Source organism: Diprion similis, chromosome 8, assembly GCF_021155765.1.
Source record: "Diprion similis isolate iyDipSimi1 chromosome 8, iyDipSimi1.1, whole genome shotgun sequence".
NCBI classification, from domain to species: Eukaryota; Metazoa; Arthropoda; class Insecta; order Hymenoptera; family Diprionidae; genus Diprion; species Diprion similis.
Window position 1 is genome coordinate 7229194 of NC_060112.1, and position 20895 is coordinate 7250088.

Sequence of the window (20895 nt, forward strand, 5' to 3'; positions counted from 1 at the left end):
ATTCTCATTTCATGTCCATGTTATACGTTTGTGTTCTTACCTCGGCGTTGTTTCTTCGAAATTTTGACATCCTCTCGTCTTGTAAAAATACGTGTACGTATACATACATACATGTGCATATAAAACACATGCACTGCTGCTACCGTCCCTACCAACGCACTACGTATGGTTGTGTTGTGATGTGATGTTTTCCTTCACATTTTCTTCTTTTTCCGGTGGTTTTCGTCGACGTGTAGGAGCGGTTTATTCCTGATCTTGTGTTTTCATTTCAATTCCTTGTTGTTTATAAACTCCGTTTTAATTCTTCATCAATGGTTCGTTTTCACCGTCAATAAACACCTTCCCAAGTTTTCATCGTCATCCACGTTGTCATCGTGAAGCAGCTATCATTCGTCATCTGCTGGTGGATGTTCTACAGAGCTGCGAAGCTACCAGGCTTCGCACACCTCATGATACATATATCTTAGAATTTAGTTTTCCAACGATCGGACAACCGATATTATTCAACAATTGAAAAAACTAATATTATAAATAAATAAGTGAGAAGAAACAAACCAGTGAAGTAACAAAAAAAAACACAAACGTCCGCCGCTGACATTTATTTATTGAAATCTTATACAACAGAGAAAGAGGAAAGAAACTGTAAAAGAGATTCCCGTCTGCACAGCTGCTGAGCTAATGGAAAATGTAAACAAATATTAGTAATGCCAAAGTTGTTATCGTTGTTATTTTTTTTAGTTTTGTTACAAATTGCACATCCTGTGACACTTGTTTTAGCCTTTATCTGGTTACGCTCGCTCTACTTGCATTGCCTCCTATGTCTTTTGCTTGTGCTCTTTGTTGATCGCTGTTTTTTTTTTCTTCCATTCCTCTGCGTGACAGGAACCACTTCATTTCCACTTTGCCAAAGATCACAATTTATGCACACGTTGTTTGAACATTACTCATTTTTTATTACCAATATGTTGGATTTCTTGTTCAGAACTCTCCGTCTTACCTTCTTTCTTTTCCTTGTAAAATAATGGCTCACTTTTACTCGGCGAATGTCTTCTTGTTTAAACCATAGATTTTCTGGCTTACAGTTTCATTGCATCATGCTTTGTTCGTTCCCCTTGACAATATTTCATTTACCTTTGCGTATAGCTGATGAATGTAATGAATGCAGAGAAGAAAATAATTTTGTAGCGTTACATACTTACACTTCTTCATCTCGATTGCATGAACATAGTTGCAAAGAAGAAAGTGTTTTGATAGTTGATTCGAGAATGGTTAAGTAACTTTGAAAGAGTAGTTCTTAAACTCGGCTAGCCATGACATGTCGTTATTTAGTGATCAGTTATTGGAGTAATAATTACGATATTCACGGCGCGATTTGTTATTTTATATACGTTTGATTAATCGGTCGATGAAAATGGTACCACAAAATCAGAATAGATCTCCAACTGAGTTTTCCATTGCAATCAAAGTTCTTGCTGTGTTCGTCAGTTCAATAATTTTGATCGGGTTTATTGCCTTGGGTGTTTACCTTGTCAATCATTAAACATATTCATCGTTATCTTAAATTCTGCATAATTTCACTCACTTCAAGGTACAAGAAAATGGCTGATGGATGTTTGGTTCCGATATTCGATATTATGGTGAAATCCGCTGAGAAAAATATATTCAAACTTCTCCAAGCGTCAGTTTTTCAAGTTAACTGAATCGTGGGCCTTGCTAAATTGGCGTTGTGCCAAGAACAAATAACTCACTAATTCGTATTCTTGCACCTTTATATATATCTGCGAGTTTTGAATAATTTCTGATTTGAGATTTGCGATATGGTTGATACGCTCAGATGAAAATATCGTTTTATTCTACAGTATCAGATGAATGTGAAAGGAAACTCAGGATTGTACTTGAGGCGACTGGATAGTTTATTTTAAGAGTCAGACTTTAGTACTCTCTCATCTCGTATTGTTTTTCGTTATGGATCGTATCCTCAGACAGGACACGGAACGTTACTTTTCGAACAGTTTGTACAATTGTCAATAGTTGATGAGCATATAGTGTATTTTTAAACCTCAGCGACGACGACGAATGTCTAATTATTGTTTTAATAGCCTGCTGTATGATATTTTTTTGTAGCTGGCCGTTTTTATTGCTAGTTGAAAAGTTAATTTTATTTTATTTTACATCCAAACGCTGTTACCAGACTAGACTTATTGTTAGCACGTTAAATATAGTTATTGATAACAAAGAAGCTGTAAATGATACTGAAATTCCAACTCTTTCAGGGAATGCGTGACATGTTCATCCAAGCTCAGCAGACGAGCAGCAGCGTCAACGGCAGCAGCAGCAACAGCAGCAGCAGCAACAACCCTGCTCACCAGCATAGCAAGAAACGAAAGTTGGACTACAACATTAGTCAACCAGTTATCCAGCAGCACGGACAAGTCCAATCTGCCGATTACCAGTTGGACAACGCAACTAGCATCCAACAGTACGCTGTGAGCGGGGTGAACACTGTGTTTGGTCCGTTGCATAATAATGCGCTGCAGAAGAGCCCGAACCAACAGACTCTAGTCCGCGCGTCGACTATTAAACTTTTAGACACGTACCAGCGCTGTGGTCAGAAGGTACTGTGATAAATCTGTAGTTTTACTTCGTGTCATGTTTTTCTCAACCCCCTTTAGTATTATGAGCAGGCGATTCGAAACAACTTTATGCCGTTGGAAGCGTTCCACGTAACTTTTATGCCTGGTAGATAAGTTCTCTATTTCTCAAGTCTAAAGAGGTAGCAGAAGTTTACTAAAGATAACAGAGTCGATATAGTAATCAACTTGAGATAAAATTATATTGTACCTTTGGAAGCCGTAATCCCCTATGCGTGTGTACGCGCGCACACCTTTTGCCCATTACTTCGTTTCGATGAACCTAACAAGCGACAAAAGTTTTTAAAGTCTCGAGTTTTGCATTTGAGCAGTCAAAAGTATTATAGGAAAATTCTAAAATTCTGTCTTTGCATAAGATACAATGATTTTCTATCAAACTGAACAATTTATCTCTAAAGACTCTATATTTTGGATAACAAAATTATTTGTATGGTTCAGCAGTTGGTCAGATTCAAAGTTTTTTCGGCATAAGATTATGCAAGCTCACTATTGGTATTTTGAAACCAACTTCAACGCAATGTAACTGCTTGCTTATCAGTCGTTATTTGTTCATAATGAAGAACGAAAAAAAAAAATGGTACTTTACCAGATTTTATTGACAACATAAAATTTTTTTATAAGGTGTATTCCTTCTACAGAGAAAGTCTTGGTCACGAGAAGGAGGTAATGGTGAAGGACTGGCGATCCAATCGACTAACACTAACACGACAAACGCCACGACCAGTGCCGTAAGCTCGCAGCACCATTCTTCACAACAACAACAACAGCAGCAACAACAGCAGCTTAATAATAAACAATCAAGCATGACTTCGCACAGTAAACAAGTTGCCAATGGGGGCAACGGCGGCGGTGGGAGTAATCCGCAAGGGGATGGCGATTATCAGTTGGTTCAGCACGAAGTTCTTTACTCTATGACCAATCAGTACGAAGTTCTGGAATTCTTGGGCAGAGGAACATTTGGACAGGTAAACATTCCTTTTTCTCTCTTTCTATCCACTGGGAAATATAGAAAAGAATGAAAACAGCACAGGATCGACCTTCACTCGAAGGTCATTTCTAGGGTTGATCACTCACCTACCGCCTGTAAAGGGTAGTAACATTCTCATGGTTGTTGTTGATGTGTTTTCAGGTTGTGAAATGTTGGAAAAAGGGTACCAATGAAATAGTAGCCATTAAAATATTGAAGAATCATCCATCATACGCGCGCCAAGGCCAGATTGAGGTGAGCCACTTGATCCTCTTATATTCCAGTTCATTGTACTGTTGCGAATCAATGTCAGTCATAGTTAAAAAAAAATTGTTGCAAATGATTGTTGTATAATTTTTACTGGTAGTGTCATTTACTCGTTTCATTAAATTCAATCTTTGGTACTAATGGTCAACGAGAGCACTGAGACAAGAGAGTATCGTGTTCAATTGGTGCCAAAGTGGTAGATACTTAAATAGGTCAACAACTTTCATTTAACTTGGAGGGGAAGAAACTGCCCGCCCCTAAAAAGATACGACACTATGACCTTCATTTTACTTTCCCCAATTTTGTTACTCAAGCTTCTCTGTCAAACACACTGAAATGGATCGAAGAATACATATGAACAATGTTTCATTGTTGGAATAAGATTTACCCTTCGTTTACTCGTACAAATCCAAAAGTCGTAATGTTTTCTATTTTTAGGTCTCCATCCTGTCACGACTTAGCCAGGAAAACGCGGACGAGTTCAACTTTGTGCGTGCTTACGAATGTTTTCAGCACAAATCTCATACTTGTTTGGTGTTTGAAATGCTGGAGCAGAACCTCTATGATTTTTTAAAGCAAAATAAATTCTCACCGCTTCCTTTAAAGTATATCAGGCCAATTCTTCAACAAGTGCTTACCGCTCTTCTCAAACTTAAGGTAAACAACAACTTTTCGTACAATTTTGTTGCCCGTATAATGCGTTTTTTTTTTTTTTTTTTTTATTTTTAAATTTATTTCTATAAATTTAACTATGCCGTCTTTGTTTTTTCAGCAATTGGGTCTAATTCACGCCGATCTTAAGCCTGAAAACATAATGTTGGTAGACCCTGTGCGACAGCCGTATAGAGTTAAAGTCATTGACTTTGGTTCTGCCTCTCACGTTTCAAAAGCCGTTTGCAATACCTACTTGCAATCCCGTTACTATCGTGCGCCAGAGATCATACTCGGACTTCCTTTCTGTGAAGCGATAGACATGTGGTCTCTAGGCTGCGTTGTGGCTGAATTGTTTCTCGGTTGGCCGTTGTATCCGGGCAGTTCGGAATACGATCAGATACGCTACATCAGTCAAACCCAGGGACTTCCCACCGAACATATGCTGAATAATGCTAGTAAAACTACAAAATTCTTCTACAGAGATATGGACAGTAAGTTTAGTTGATCATTTCCCCAATATTTTTATTCAATTCGACGTGTAATAGTAATCATCTGTATCGATTTCCAGGCACATATCCATTCTGGAGACTAAAGACTCCGGAAGAACACGAGCAGGAGACTGGAATAAAGTCCAAGGAGGCTAGAAAATACATTTTCAACTGTTTGGACGATATTGGTCAGGTGAATGTTCCGACCGATTTGGAAGGGGGTCAGTTATGCGCGGAAAAGGCCGACAGACGAGAGTTTATAGATCTATTGAAGAGGATGCTCACAATGGACCAGGTAGTAATATCTAATTCACGTTTAAATTCGATCAGCGGCGATAAAAAAGTTGATGATGAAAAGTTGTTTCGATGCCGGTCAGATTTGGCGAGAGCATTTTTTCTAACGGTAGAGCGTAACATACAATTCATTTTCTTTCTAAGGAGCGCCGAATCACACCGGGAGAAGCATTGAACCATGCTTTCGTAACGCTAGCTCACCTCGTCGACTACGCTCATTGCAACAACGTCAAAGCCTCCGTTCAAATGATGGAAGTCTGCAGACGAGCTGGCGACTTTACTGCCAGTCCGGCTCACCATCAAGCCCCACCCGCGCCTCAGCCAGCACCGCCGACTTCGCTGGTTGCCAATTTTGTGCCGACGACAAACGGAAGCGCGGTCACTCTCACTTTCAACAATCAACTGACGAATCAGGTGCAGAGACTCGTCAGGGAACACCGCACAGCTCCGTCGGGATACGACAATCTGGTAAATATCCATTTTTTCTCTCTTATTCGTCTGGTCCGAGATGTGTGTCGGTTTGGGTGTTTCACTTAAAAAAAATTCAGATCTTTCTATGGGTGCATGCAAGAAATGCTTGCTTTCGCTCTAAAAAGAAGCCTCGAAAATACAGCAGACTGAGCAGGGTGTGCGAAAACGATTTTTTTTAAATTTGGAAAAATCGACTTAGCATCCCTTTAATACGTCATATCTCCCTTACATTTAAAAAAAAAATGCATTATGGCCAAAAAGACTAGCTAAAGCGTATTACAGAGAAATGCTGATATGCAAGGATCGTAAAAAATTGTTATACTTTCACATTTGCAATATCTTGTGTCTCTTATATATCTTATATTTTACATAGAAACATATTACAGTATTTTTTGGCAACCAATTTTCCCCTAAAAATCCGTACTCGACTTGTACTCGGAATATTTTAGGCAATCAGTTCTATAGATAGAAAAAAAATTACCGACTAATTTTTCGCTGTAAAATTTCACCAATAAGATCACGAATCCTGAAAACTTGAACTTTTTCAAATACCATTTGAAACATAACCAAAGTCTAAATGAGATATTCATATGATATACTTAAACTGATGCTATGTATCCAGAATAAAAACAAACTTGCGAACGAATAAGTACTGTTATAATGGATGGTATTCAGTTTATTGAAAAAATACTCATTGAATGATACAAAACTTACGCAATCGAAGCTGAACCTTTGTGTTCGTTATTACATACTGTATCTAACTGGCCTGTTTCTTTTTATTTGACAATAGTATCAAATATACACAAATACCAGTCGGAGAGCAACACAGTACAGTGGTTCGTCTAATGGTTCCAACAGCGGTCGTGGCGCGGTGCACGATTTTCCGCACCAATTAGTACCTGGGATTCTTTGCCCACCGCCTGGCTACCAGCCGATGCCTAGTCCGGCAAAACATGTTGTTGTTGCACAGGTCAGTGTCGAAATGGTAAAGAAACACATTGACGCCATGATTTCTCGTACGAAAACCAAACAGATAGACTATATATTAGCAAAGGAATAACGAATCTCGTTAATAATTGTGAGAAATTATTCTTTCGCAGCCACCTCAAGCTCAGCAAGCTCCCCTACAAATCCAGCCGTCCATTATATCTCAACAAGCTGTTGCAGCCGCTGCAGCAGCGGCGCAACAGCAATACGCCGCGGTTCCAGTTTCCATGGTGGAAAGCGGCAGACAAATGCTACTCACGGTGAGTTTCACGTGATTTATTATTCAATTATTCTCTTATTTCAATGTCTATATAATGTCACTTTACTCAGCAAAGGTTTCTGAGCAGCGCTGGTCACGGATTATTTTGCCAACTTTTAGGCACATCTTTTTTCTCTAAATGGTCGCTTGTTTCACATTAACATTGAGAATAATTCGTCCAGACACACCAATCAAAAAAAGTTTTGTTATTAGAATTTCTTTTTTTTTGCTGTCTTGAGCCACGATGAATTGCACTTCCTTTAAAACCGTTTGCAGGCTAAAAGCTCTGTACCAACTGACCTCCATCTCAATCCTGTAGTTACCAATACTCAACGGAATAATAATATATTTACTTTGCTTCTTTCTTCATGATTCGCACTCACAAAGTTTACAATGGTAAATATCTGGAACATGCAAATTATGCTAAATAACTATTTTTCGTATTGCTAACACCCCATTTTCTTATGAATATTATAACATTCATAGTGGCGCTTTGAAAATTGATGCTAATTTATAAACGTTAGTATGCAGCTACTTGTTTATGTACAATTTTATTTATGTTTTTTTTTTTCAAACTTACCGGCGAAAATCTTTAAGAAAACTGAATTTAACATTCTCCCGTGTGTACATAAGTATCCCATGGTTGGGTTACAGAACGCGGTACAAACGTCGTGGCCAGGTGGTAGTCGACAAATGGCTGCCATCGTACCGTCTTGGCAACAATTACCACCACAGCATGCCGCTATACAACAACCCCTGCTTAGTGACGCAGGAGAGTGGGGCAGACCACTCATCGTCGACAGTTCTGCCATACTACAGGTAGGATTCATTTTGCGCAATCATTTTCCTCGCACCATACCTAGAACATACCAAATTGAATGCCTTGAATTTTTTTCCACTGGTTTATCTGCTCCCGAGAACATTGATTACACTCATGTTTAAACGTAATTATTAGGCAACTAGTGTTCCGAAATAAAAACAGTATGTGTAAAACTTTCTTATCAGTTCGATATATATTGTATAAAGGGATCTTTGAGACACGGCAGAGGCAAGAGACGAATATTAGCCTGTGTGTTAGATGCCTTGGGAAGAGGATTTCGTTTAGAATGGAAGAAATTGTGAAATATCTACCGTCAGAACAGGAATCGGGTAAATTTTGCGGTTATAGAACCAATTCTCATGTTTGATATACGATATTCGTAGACAAACGCTATATATTGTATTAGTAATGTGCAAATACATTCGAAGAGGGATCAGGTAGCCAGAAAATCCTCATTCCTTTATCCCGTATTGTCCCAATATCTCTGACGAATGTAAAACAACAATCAGAAAAGCGAACTTCTGAACTAATATTCCTTGTTTCGGGCAAGGATCAGAGGCCCGTGTTCCCGGTAACCGAAGTTTACAACACAAGCGCGCTCGTCGAACACCCGTCGCAAAGCTGGGGGAAACGAAGCGTGACAAAACATCACCAGCACCACTTGACTGTGCCGCAACAGCCCCAGCATAGACACGAACACAAAAAGGAAACTCAGCAGTTGAGTCCTGTTAAAAAGAGAGTCAAGGAAAGCACACCGCCCAGTAATATGAGGCGTCATTCACCTGCGAACAGTCACTGGCAGCAACAGACCAATCAGTCTCATCATCATACCGGCAGCAACACCAGTAGCAACAAACATGGAAGTAATAATCATGCTAACGAACATCAACAGGTCACAACTGTCAGGCAACAGACTATAACCATACACGATACGCCTTCGCCAGCTGTTTCCGTCATCACCATAAGCGACAGCGAAGACGAAAGTCCTGGCAAATGGTGAGCCATGAAAATGTTTTGTTTACGTATTATAAAATTATACATATCGCTAAGTAATGAATCTTTGAAACACAGGTCGCGTTTCGTATAAACGTTTTACACATTTAGTTAGATTGACTTTTTTAGATAGTTGTAGAATTATGCATGAATATTATTGACAGCTGCGGAGACCGTCAATGCGGGGCTTGCCAAGGTTTGGCGCCTCGCTTGTCTGGCGATGGAAGGCCCGTTCGCGAGGATGTTATTCGAAGGTATATTTATACAATAGAATAAACAACCTGTTACGTGGGTACTTTTTTCGGTTTTCACTCTGTAACAGATGTAATACTTTGAGGCGATTGAATAACTGGTGTCGTTATCGGGATTATTGCCCTTGTATCAGTCTAACCCTATAATTCATTGCAGGCCATCCACCAAACTTATTTCCATCACTTCTTTCTTTGCAAAGGAATTGTTAAAACTTGAATTAACCAAAAACTATCAAGTTTCCTTAAAGGATCCCTGGTTTCGAACAGTAAATTAAAAAAAAGCGGTACTTAGGTCGTCAATTGGTCAGTATATTTAAATTTCTGGCAGGTCTGCAATCGTAACTAATTGTAACAATTTCATTTCTAAACGCGATCGTGTTTCTCACGTTCACCCATGTTTACTGGTTGTGGAATTTGGAACATAGCGGTGTACTAACAGGTGGTCTATGATACTTTTATTGATTAACATAGTTGTATTCAACAGTAACAACGAATTTGGTGGCAAAAAACAGAGTCTCGGTACAACGATTAAATCTTCATTTCGAGATATTCTTTTTACAGCACGCAGTCTACGCCTCGTGTTGTACAGAGCTCGCACCAGACTCATTCAAGCAGTCAAACGCATACGAACGGTCACAGCGGTTCCCTCAGCTCTTCGCAAAGGGCGCAACGTAAGAATGTCATCAGCTGCGTTACGGTGGGTGACAGCGACGGGGAGGCAAGTCCAGGTCGAGTCCACGCTCACTTGTATCACCAGGTCCCTCAACATCAGCATCAGCAGCCTGCCCAGCACATAAAGCACGAACCGCAGCCCCAGCATCATGTCAGGTAAAAGAATCAATCTTTCTTCAATGTTAATATTTGCAATGAACCAAAGAAAAATTCATCAACTAAGACGAAGGAAATTGATTTTTCAATGGAATTTCTTAATTTTTCTCATCCTGCAAAACAGTTCTGGCTATTCTTCGCAATCGCAAAAAAAACGACTACTGGCCAAAGTTCAGTCGGAATGCAACATGATCAACGTCGCCACCAAGCCCGAACCTGGCGTCGAATATCTAGCTCCGCATCCCTGCCATGCACCCGCCTGCAAAGAACCTCCAACTTATCAGGTTGGTCTATCATATTTTTTAACTGACAATTGTTGGTCAATTAGTGATTTCTGAAAGTCGGTACTTTGGTGTTGGTACTAATATTCATCAAACTTTCCCTCTAAATCAATTTCTTATTTCAATGTACCGCCTGATTAAATTCATGTTTTCACTTGTTTCCCCCCGGTTGAATTGATTTCACCGTGTATACAGTAGAATTTCAGCGTCAACAACATTCGATGGACGAAATATCGGTCGTATAATAGAAAATTGTGATTTATTAACGTTTCTTTTTTTGGGTAATATTCTTCTAGGATGACGCCTATGACATGCATGACTACTTCTTGCAGTATGTGACTACTAGCAGTGCTCATCCCCACCTTCAGGAACAGCACATCGTCTACACAACGGGTGCCGACAAGCGAGTATCTTGGCCCGGTAAACGAGCTGAATACAAACACGAGTATGTTCAACCGCCGGCTGCACATTCGAGGGATCATCAGAAATGGGCGGTAGCAAATCCCGTTCATCAGTACAGGTAAAGCTTTGATTTTCTTCTTTATTTATTTCTATCATCTCTACTCTGATCTTCTTCCTTCTCTAAACATTCAAATGTTTTGCACGATTATTATTAAACTAAAGAACGTTATTCGGACGCGAATGAAATGGGATGTTGGGGAAAATTTTATCTGAAACTATTCTCACACCTCTCCCCGCTCACAAACACATGTCACTGACTGGAATCAAGATGCAAGAGTAGTAACGACGATGTCGATTAGAAGAAGCATGAGAGTTTGACATTAAACAAAGGTATGGGTTTGTTTGTGGCTCTTGTAGGCAGAGCCAGGTGGTGGGTTCGACGGCTCATCACGGCCACCACGGTCATCCGGCTCATCTGAGTCCAGGAGGCGGAGGAGGTGGGGGTAGGAGCCCGGCTGCTGGCCCGGTGGTCGGGGGTGCCCAACACCTGGGTCAGCCTCTGTACCAGGAATACGCCCATGTACGATCACGGGGACATCCTGTGGCGCCCCCACCTGCGGTTTACGTTACCGCAGCTCCTTCTCAGGCACCGAGTGCCATCCAGCAACAGCAAGTGCCCACCTACCAGGGATTCACACCCGGGTGGGTACCTAGACGTCTAGTAGATGCATGCATGTGTGTATCTTTCATTATATTATTATAATTTCTTATATATTATATTTATACTATGTCTGAAGTTTTTTCTTCTGGTAATAATGTATCAGTTCGTTGATCGTTGTGAGAACACGCTACGTGTATATTCTGTTTGCGTAATTGTCGCAGACGTTTACCTAACAGGATGTCTAGCATTACGGGAATTTTAGAGAGAATTCTGACAATAGTACACAAATGTAAGGGAATGTGACTAGACGTTTTGTTAATTCTATGGAAAAGGGTCTTGCAGGATAAGCATGGCAAAAATGCTCTAGAAGCTTTTTCTACGTGCACTTGGAGCAATATGTTTGACACGATGAGACATAAGTTACCATCAAGTTTCAACCACGTTCCTTTTCTACTCAAACCTCATTCATAAGAACTTTTGGATTTGAAAAATTTCACGACGATGTACAAAAATCTTATTACGTTGTAAAAATATTTTTTTTTATTTTGGCTGGAATTCCGAATAGGGGAAAATACGAGAACTTTCTTTCTGATGATTCACTGTGATCGAGTTACGCCCACTGTTGTTTGTTCTTAAAAAGTGCTTTTAAAAACTACACGACCTCGTATTTTACTCTTATAGATCAAATTGACTCGGGAATTTTCGTGTACGTAGAAATCAAATGCCTGACTATCAAACTATCAGATCACACAACACAAAATAAATTTTGATCCAACTAACTGAAACTATGTGCTGACGACTAATCTATTGTCCAATAGGTTCAAACACTCGTGTGTTTTTACCATAATTAAAGCACCTTTACACGTAATGTAAATATTTATTTATTTTTTTTTTTTTTTCTACAACTTACTATTATCAAAATGTTCACAAAATAAAAATTTCTGTAGCTTTTAAAAACACTGCTCAAGAAAAATAAAATAGTGGATGCAACTCGACTTGATCACAGAGAAAATCATACTCATGATCAATAATCATTTTACATACGTAAAATTTTTCCGATGTAATAGCTCCAATGAAATATGGTTAAATTAAAGCGGTAAAGCGTTAAAACTTGATGGAAAATTTTGGTTCTGGATGACCAAAATTTTGCCCCGATTGCATATCTAAAACATTCAGAGGCATTTTTAAAATGCTACTCTGGCTAGACCTTTGATATGCGATTGATGCTAGACATTCTGACTAGGTTTGAACTGGAATTTTGAACTATCTCTAGTAGTTGAATTACTATCATGCAACATTTCCCACATGATGATGAATTTTTTTTTCACACTGAATCTTGTGTATATGCGACTTTCAACAACGTTTGACCCACATGCCTTTCGATTTTGACATTAATTTTTCACCTTGCAGTATTATTTCAAATACGAAGCCGTGATTTTTTCAAATTTTCCAATCCGCACTGGAGCGAGAATGTATTTTTTCCATTTTTATAAATCTTCATACTTCTTACGTTATAGCTTGTTGTCTGTACACTATATCGTAATGAATTGAATGATCATAAAATTAAGGATTTATATGACCTTTCTGATGAACGTAAAAAAAAGTTTTTCACTAATTGCAAATACTTTTTCATTGCAAAATAAGTATATAATTACTCTTTATCTTTAATAATACACTTACGATTTTTTTCTTTTTTTTTTTTCAAATAAGTAGGGAACATTCTGCAGCTGAAAATTGACCCAATCTATTGACACAGTTATTTAATCATTTGCAATTTACATTGCGGACAGCTGGAGAGATATATTCTGGATTTGGAAAATAAGCAGTCTTGGAAACGATAACTGGCAGAGAACTGCAGTAAATTCCACAACTTGTGGAATAGAAGAAACCATTTTTCTCAGTTGGAGATGACGCGAAAAATGTGGAGAAAAAAAATCGTGGCTTTTCATTTTCAGTAATACTATGACGCGAAGAATAAGGGTAAATTCGAAGGGAGTGAAGGTTAAAGAGTGGTTCAAATTTTGGTTCAAATTTTTTGTTTTTCTGAAAAATTTATTGTGTCGTTTTAAATCTAAAGTAATCAGTCTGACAACAAGACGATGTAATACGCTATTTTGGCACTACAGAAAAAACAAATTTCTGATGTTTTAAACATTAACCAATGTCAAGTTGAAGGTGGAACAATAACTAAAGTGGTTATTATCCGGTTTTTTACAGCTCGTCACCATTAACGTTGTATGATTCTAGTCGAGCATTACCGCCACCCGCTCATCACAGTTCAGCCAGACCGCTACTGGCTAGTCATGCGGCGCATCCGCTTCCTGCTCACATGCAGCCGACGGCTGTTTACGGATTGGCGCCGCTATCGCCAGCTAAGCATCAGTACCAGCCTTCTGGCTTGTGGTTTACCGAATAATTGTTTATATCAATAAAAGCTACAGCTTTTCATTAGATTACTAAGTATAAGTTATCACACAGCGTGGAGACGCTCTGAGACGCTAAGTTTAGCTCGTATGTTTGCCAGTCGAAAATGAAAGGCAGAGAAACTGACAAACAAGAAGAAAAAAGTACACCACAAGAGAAAATAAACTCAAAATTCGTAACAACGTTACCATGTCTTGTATTGCAAAGTTCTGCCTCATGTCTACAATGTATAATCGATAGATCGATCATTTCGTAAGTAGGGTTTTTATAAATTTCTTCTTTTTTTTTTTTTGTTTTTAATCGACCGCTGAATCCTTGAGCAAGATTTGACGGTAAAAGTATTTTTATATTTTAGACGGTATGGTTATTATTATTATTATTATTATTGTCTGCGCTGTAGAATATGAAACAATGGTTTACAATACTAAAACAAAGGAAGAGGAAAAATCTACACTTTCACGAAATGATCAGCATTAGTCAAACATAGAGGAGAGTCGCGTTCGTTTATTTCTAATTGGCAGTCATGTTAATTCATTAGCGCTAACTTAACTGCAGATGATTGCATATTAGCAATTTAATTGTAAATAGTGACAGAAACAGTGGTAGAGAGATAGAGAGGGAGAGGAATAGTGGAGGGAAGGAGGGAGGGAGTGAGGGAAAAAGATACGGAGAGTGCGAGTGTGAGAGATAATAAAGTCAGGTGTTACTCTAAATTAGAGGAAATACGGTTGATTAAAAAATTGTATGATAGTTCAAATTTAGAAGTGATGATGATGCTGATCTTTAATGACAACGGAAAACGATCGAATAAAGAAATGAAAATAAAACACAAGAAGATAAGTCTGAAACTAAGTGTATAGAACCGAGTATGTAAAAGGACCGGTATCGAGGGAGCAAGAATCCGTCGGGAAATCAAGATGATACCGATTATCGAAAGAGCTAAGAAAAATATATATAATAATGTTAGTTGTTTGAAAAAAACTAAGTAGGATTTAAGAATTGGCTGGGGTTAGATTCATAAATAATAATTGAGGAAGAGGAGCTATGCAAATGTAAATAATTCTAATGATATGTATGTGTATATATATATATACACAACATATATAGTCCTCAATACCAAATTACGAACTGGAATTTATTTGTAGAAATAGGCCACGTAAAAAAAAAAAAAAAACTATCAGGCTGCTTCTTTAAGGAACAAACTAAGGAAAACTTAAACGCTACTTGCTGTGAAAGCCGAACATTAATGGGACTTAATTTAGGAGAAGAAATGTTTGAAACCAGTGTTTGAGAAACCTAAAAAAAAGTTGAAATACAACTGTTTAGTACGTCAAGCGGAATCGAGTTAATGGATTGTACCCATTATCGTGGCCCTTAAAACAAAGTTTTCAAATACTGTTGAACACTAATTGCCGCTTGAGCAAGTTTTTTGGTCATTAATTTTTTTTTATTTTTTAACGTTATCTCCAAAAATTATTAGCAGACGCTGTTTGTAATAGATATATATATATATATATATAGGTGGGGAGGGGGGTTTGCATTTCCTATGATATATATTTCGAGTATCATAAACACCTAAAAATATTATTTTAACAGTTGTTAGCAACAACAATAACAATAAGAAAACAAGTAAATCGAAAATTAAAAAAAAAAAAAAAAAAATTGTGCTGCATTACACACGTGATTCAGAAATATATATGTATTCATAATATATATACATATATACTTTCACTATCGATTTATAAATATTTAATCTTGCACCAGGCATATTTCTATACTAATATTTTCACAAGAATTATGAAATCCCATCATCACTTTTGTTGACATTACTTTTATCGAAGAAAGAAGGTGTATTCTTTACTGATTACGTCGTGTATTAACAAAAAAAGAAAAGAAAGAAAAACGAAAAGGGGGAAAAAAAAGTACCATTAAAATGCATATATAATACACTTGGAAACTTTTATCGGAATTTGGTTTGGTGTTTAGCGTTATAATGTAGGGTATTAGATGATTAGTTTAAGTTTTATCAAATATGAATGGCGGCGCTGGTCCAACTTGTACAAAGTGTATACTGTAGAAGCGAAGCAAAAAAAACTAAACTATGTTACTACACGTTAACTAATATCATAAATATACTAATAATTACGAGGGAGCTAAAAAGGAAGATAGAAGAAAAAAAACGAAAAAATATTTAATAGCTTTACTGACAAGAGGTGTGTCGTATTAATGCGTTAACTTTGCCTCACTATTTATTCTATATAAGATATATATATATGTAAGATACACACACACATATATATATATATGTGTGTGTGTGTATCTTACATATATATATATATGTGTATCTTGTAAATATACGTACACATTTCAGGTATACACCTAATATTATTATCATTATTATGATTAACACTTCGAGATCCAAGCATAATAGGTAATTAACAATGTTAGCAATATTCAGGTTGTTATTTTAAACATAGAAACACAGCATAATGGATATTGAAAGAAGTAATGAGAATGTAAAAAGAAATATTCTAACAAAGTCCTTTTTTCTCTTTTCGTCTTTGTGTATCGTGTGTGTATGTATTTTTTTCCTATTTGCAGTAAATGCAGCTTATTTAGTTAAGTAAGAAAATTTAAGAAGCAGACCTATGTATGTATGTACATATAATAGTTATAAATTCAAAAAAATTAGCAGAATGAAGGGAAAATAACCGCGAACGGTTGAAGATTGAATTTGAATTTAATTAGAATGAGAGTAATGGAAGAATTTATTGTGAATTAACGATAAAAATCTCTAAATCTAAGTGGAAAATAAGGTTTAAAAATTAAAAAAAAAAAAAAAAAAAAAATTGAAAAAAAATTATCTAATTTCAAGAGTTCATACTAAAGCACACGAGGCTAGCTTGATATCTGTTTTCAGAATACGAAAATATAAGGCATGTTTGAAAAAAGAAATGATAAAGAGGTCGACGATATTTATGTGTTTTCCGGGCTCTTATTAGTTCACATCGTCGTTTGGAAACGATCAGTACTAATATTGATTATATTAGCTAATTATTACACGTGGGTAGAATTCTTACACAAAGTATTAGTGATTTTCACGGTTATACACTGTACCCGCAATGGAAATTGTAGGCCAATAGCAAAAGTTTTTCTTGAAAGAAGAAAATACAAAGAAAAAAATCTGTATGTTCGACGTTATTTTCTAGCCAATTCATTTCGCGACGTATTCTGAACAATATTAATCGATCAATAACACACCATTTTATTGCATCGCTTAATAATCAATGGTGTATTATTGTTATTAATTTCATCATTATGATTATTATTATAATTATTATTATTGTCATACAATAACGTGGTATTTATATTACTAGTAATTGTATGGAAACGTGATGTGGCACATTGCATAATCGTTATTATCGTTAATTATCACTGTCTATTATTATTGATTACATATTTATTAATGAAGAAAAAAAGTGACAACAAGAATTGAAACACAAACATTTCCAAATCGTGGTAACTTTAAAACTGATGCTGCTCAGTGAACGATATCTATTGGAACAATATTTATTCTCTTTTATTTCATTTCTTTCTACTCTGTGTGTGTGTGGATGCGTACAACTCATTTGTTAATCGTATAGCGAGCCATTTTTTTTATACACTGCCCATCTTCATTCAATTTCCTAATACGTATGCTAACTTTCATACACAGACATTTTTTTTTTCATTCAAAAACGTAAATACCTGTTAAAGTACGGAAAGAAAAAACGCGAAAAAAATTTTTTCCAATGAAAAACTACAAAAATTATTATATCAAGTGCACGTCGGTTTCCCATTTATTACATATGTATATATATATAAACGTTTTTATTCTGTACATTTATATAATTTTGTTGGAATGAAAATTCAGTGTCTCTGTGTGCGGTGTGTATGTTTTCACTTCTAGCTACAGTGTTACATTTGACTTGAAATTTTTTTTTGCACGTAAATAATAATATTGAAACAACTTGCGTTATCACTTTATAAAGAATTGACGTTCCTTCGCTCGAAATTTTAAACTTGTAACACAAAGTACGCCACTCTACTTGCCTATTATTCCCCGTTTACTCTTTCAATATTCAGCGAACTGTCGTTTGTATACAATCGAAATATTTTTTGTCTTTTAATCATGGATGTCCGTTTCGATTTTATCACCTAATTGAATTGAAACTGACGGCATGCATGAAATTTCAGCATGCATCGATCAAAGTTTGGTACAACAAATTTAAATGTAGAATGATAAAACTTGTCTATAGTATTATTAATATTATTATTATTACTATTATTATTATTATTATTATCATTATCTATGACAGGAGAAATCTTGAAACCTTAAACCATGATAATAAATTGTAATTGCCTCGATATCGATAAATCATTAATTAATAAGAGTAAAGTGTCAGGGATTTAGGAATTTGATCCGATTGAGGTAGACTTTTCTGTTAACCAACGCTTGAGGAGGCTTCACAGTCATACTCGTTTTAGCATAATAATAAATTCCTAAAATCATTTCGTTGCTTTGCCAAGTGTTTCGATGTCCGTGCGATGTTACTAACATCATCGATTGTGTATTACACAAAATTTGAACATCCTCGTAAATGCAATTCACGAATGTTATTTCGAATTATCTTTAAATCACCCTATAGAAATGTTATGTATATATTTATATCTATATTTACCCGGACTGTGAATATTTACTATGAATTACAATAATACATTATACATAAACGTAAATACGTATAAGGGGCATTCCATGCCAACTCAGAAAACGTTTTACCACGACATTATTTAATTTCACCAAGTATTTTTCCTATGTTATTACGATTCTTGAAATCCTTTCAAAGTAAATTTTCAAATATTTTTTATTCACCCGTCATGACCATATGAATTTTTAAACCCATCTAAAAAACACTCAGATTAATTATTATAATACATATCGCATCTCCGATTTGATGACGTGAGTTTTTCGATTCTTTCTCTAGATCTAAAACATACTCGTTGAATAGATTAAAGAAATAGACAACAATTATTCAAAAAATAGAAAAGACGTCCTTAAACTCTGAATCCTGTGTGAAATGTTTTTTTTCTAGGCTCATAAAAATCAATTTGAGTTTTTCAGAGCTTTTCAGATGAGTTTAAAAATTCATAGGGTAAAGGTGAGTGATGAAAAAAAAACCGAAATTTTTTTGGAAGGTTCTCAGGGATCGTACCAACATGAGGAAAATTTTTGATGATATTAAAGAATGTCATGGTCAGCCGTTTACTGAGTTGGCGTGGAATGCCCGATACATAGATACAAACAAACATATGTATATATATAACCAAGTCGATGTGCCTGTTTACAAAAAAAAAATTAAAAAGGAATAAATAAAATCTAGAATAACCGTATGTACGTAGATACAATATTATCATTAATACTAATATTATGTATAATTTACTACTAAATGTATAATGTAACAGATTATCTGTTAACATTGAAAAAAAAGCTGAGTTAGACACAAGATAAACAAATTATGGTAGTCATAATATTCTTCGATGCAAAGGTACATGTATGGTTTACAAAAAGTTAATCGAATCAAATGCGCTGTACATGTTTGCCGACAACGTTAATTATTATTCTTCAAAGTATAATAATCTCTCAATATTTCGACCCGGTATAATTTGGTCTATTTTTTGGCTCTTTTTTCAAATTTATTTTGCACTATCCTTATGTCTAGTAGAAATCATGTGACTACGACCGTGCTACATTTAGCGATCATTCATACGACGCATGCTTGTTGACGCAATAATCTAAGTCGGTTTACTCATTTAATCGTTTATTATCGAATTGCTGCAATATAATTCTGGTTGTGTTCATTGGTTAATGGTATTATTTATATATTTATGTATAGAAGATGTGTACAACTATTAGACGATACGTAGAAATTGTCTCAACGAACCATCCAATTTTTTTTTCCTCTGTTTTTCCGCTAGCCAATCGAACACTCGATATCTTGCCGTTTTTTGGTACAATTTTCGACGGCTGAATTTTTCACTCTCTACATTCTTTGGTCATAAAATACAGTTGCTGATTTAAGATTGGAGTAACGTATTTTATACGTGTATATATATATATATCGGTGGTTCTAGTTGTGATATTTTATTAATATATTAATTATTTACTAATATTCGTGTATATTATAAAACAATACAACGTTAAATCTAATAATGGGGATGGAATATTCTTTGATTGATAATAGATTAGTTTTTATATAGATTATGACCGTGTATTAATATATACACATTATACCGTAATGATGCCGAATGAATAGTTGATAATTGTTCTTAAAATATGGAACACAAAGAATGTTCTTCTCTATTCTTTACCAGTTGGAAGAATCGACATGTTTTAGTGGTGGTAGTAATAATTAATTCACAATGAATAACAAACAGATTGGGGCAAAGGGAATGAGCGATGACGAAAGGTAATAGATCTGATCAAATCGCGCATTAATTATACATGAATTGCGTTTTATTGAATTAGCCAACCGAGCAATCTATAGAGATAATATGCACATTAGCGTGTGCCAAATGAAAAAAAAATTTCAAACGTGAACAAATATTGATGCGCATTTGAAAACGTATAATTTTTTTCTGACCACCTTAATACACATATTCTGTTTATCCTTCATTATTCCGATTATGAAAGTAAAAATTTTTCCGTCAGTTCAGAACAGATTGAATTCAATGAAAAAGTAAATAAATATTTGGCAGTCATTTTCCTACACAAATCTAGATCTTATCACACACATAATAGTAAGTGTAAATAGAAAACGTGGTAATTTTCTTTTTATTAACTTTCGCCTTTTTTGTGGTGAAATTATGAAATGTGAAATGAAATCAAAAAAGTAAAGTAAAGTAAAGAACAGCGTTTGAATTTCATTAGGGTGGTGGATAATAATCTAGTTGATGTCGTTTATTGATGTAAGGAAATATTAATTAATCATGAATTACGTATGTATAACTGTTATATATAGCATAGAGTGCGATATGTAATGGCGTTCAATGTTCGTCGCGTTGTATTATATATAACATAGGAATAAATGATGATGATAATAATGATAATAATAATAATAATGATAGTGATGATGATGACCACATTATATGTGTATATAT

At 35.8% G+C, this 20895-nt stretch overlaps 1 protein-coding gene across 6 annotated transcripts; it reads left to right on the forward strand.

The window, feature by feature from the left end:
• The first annotated feature begins 563 nt into the window (after positions 1–563).
• LOC124408539 (homeodomain-interacting protein kinase 2) lies at positions 564–15588 on the forward strand. 6 transcript variants are annotated; one of them, XM_046885527.1, is made up of 18 exons: positions 564–687; positions 2274–2615; positions 3290–3616; positions 3781–3873; positions 4324–4542; positions 4658–5030; positions 5108–5325; positions 5466–5789; positions 6583–6777; positions 6893–7039; positions 7636–7857; positions 8409–8854; positions 9016–9105; positions 9664–9930; positions 10055–10214; positions 10508–10731; positions 11004–11348; positions 13522–15588. In XM_046885527.1, exons 1-18 carry the CDS (start codon positions 679–681, stop codon positions 13688–13690), a joined length of 4170 nt encoding a protein of 1389 aa, XP_046741483.1. In that variant the 5' UTR covers positions 564–678; the 3' UTR covers positions 13691–15588. The 6 variants fall into 6 exon arrangements, with proteins under 6 accessions (XP_046741483.1, XP_046741484.1, XP_046741486.1 ...); XM_046885528.1 differs by having other exon boundaries at positions 11004–11315; positions 13492–15588; XM_046885530.1 differs by having other exon boundaries at positions 11004–11315.
• Positions 15589–20895: the final 5307 nt, after the last annotated feature.

Coding starts and splice junctions, on each gene's coding strand:
- LOC124408539 (XM_046885526.1), top strand. Junction 7,858..8,408: donor ACAGTTCTGCCATACTACAG/GTAGGATTCATT, acceptor GTTTCGGGCAAG/GATCAGAGGCCCGTGTTCCC. Junction 8,855..9,015: donor GACGAAAGTCCTGGCAAATG/GTGAGCCATGAA, acceptor TATTATTGACAG/CTGCGGAGACCGTCAATGCG.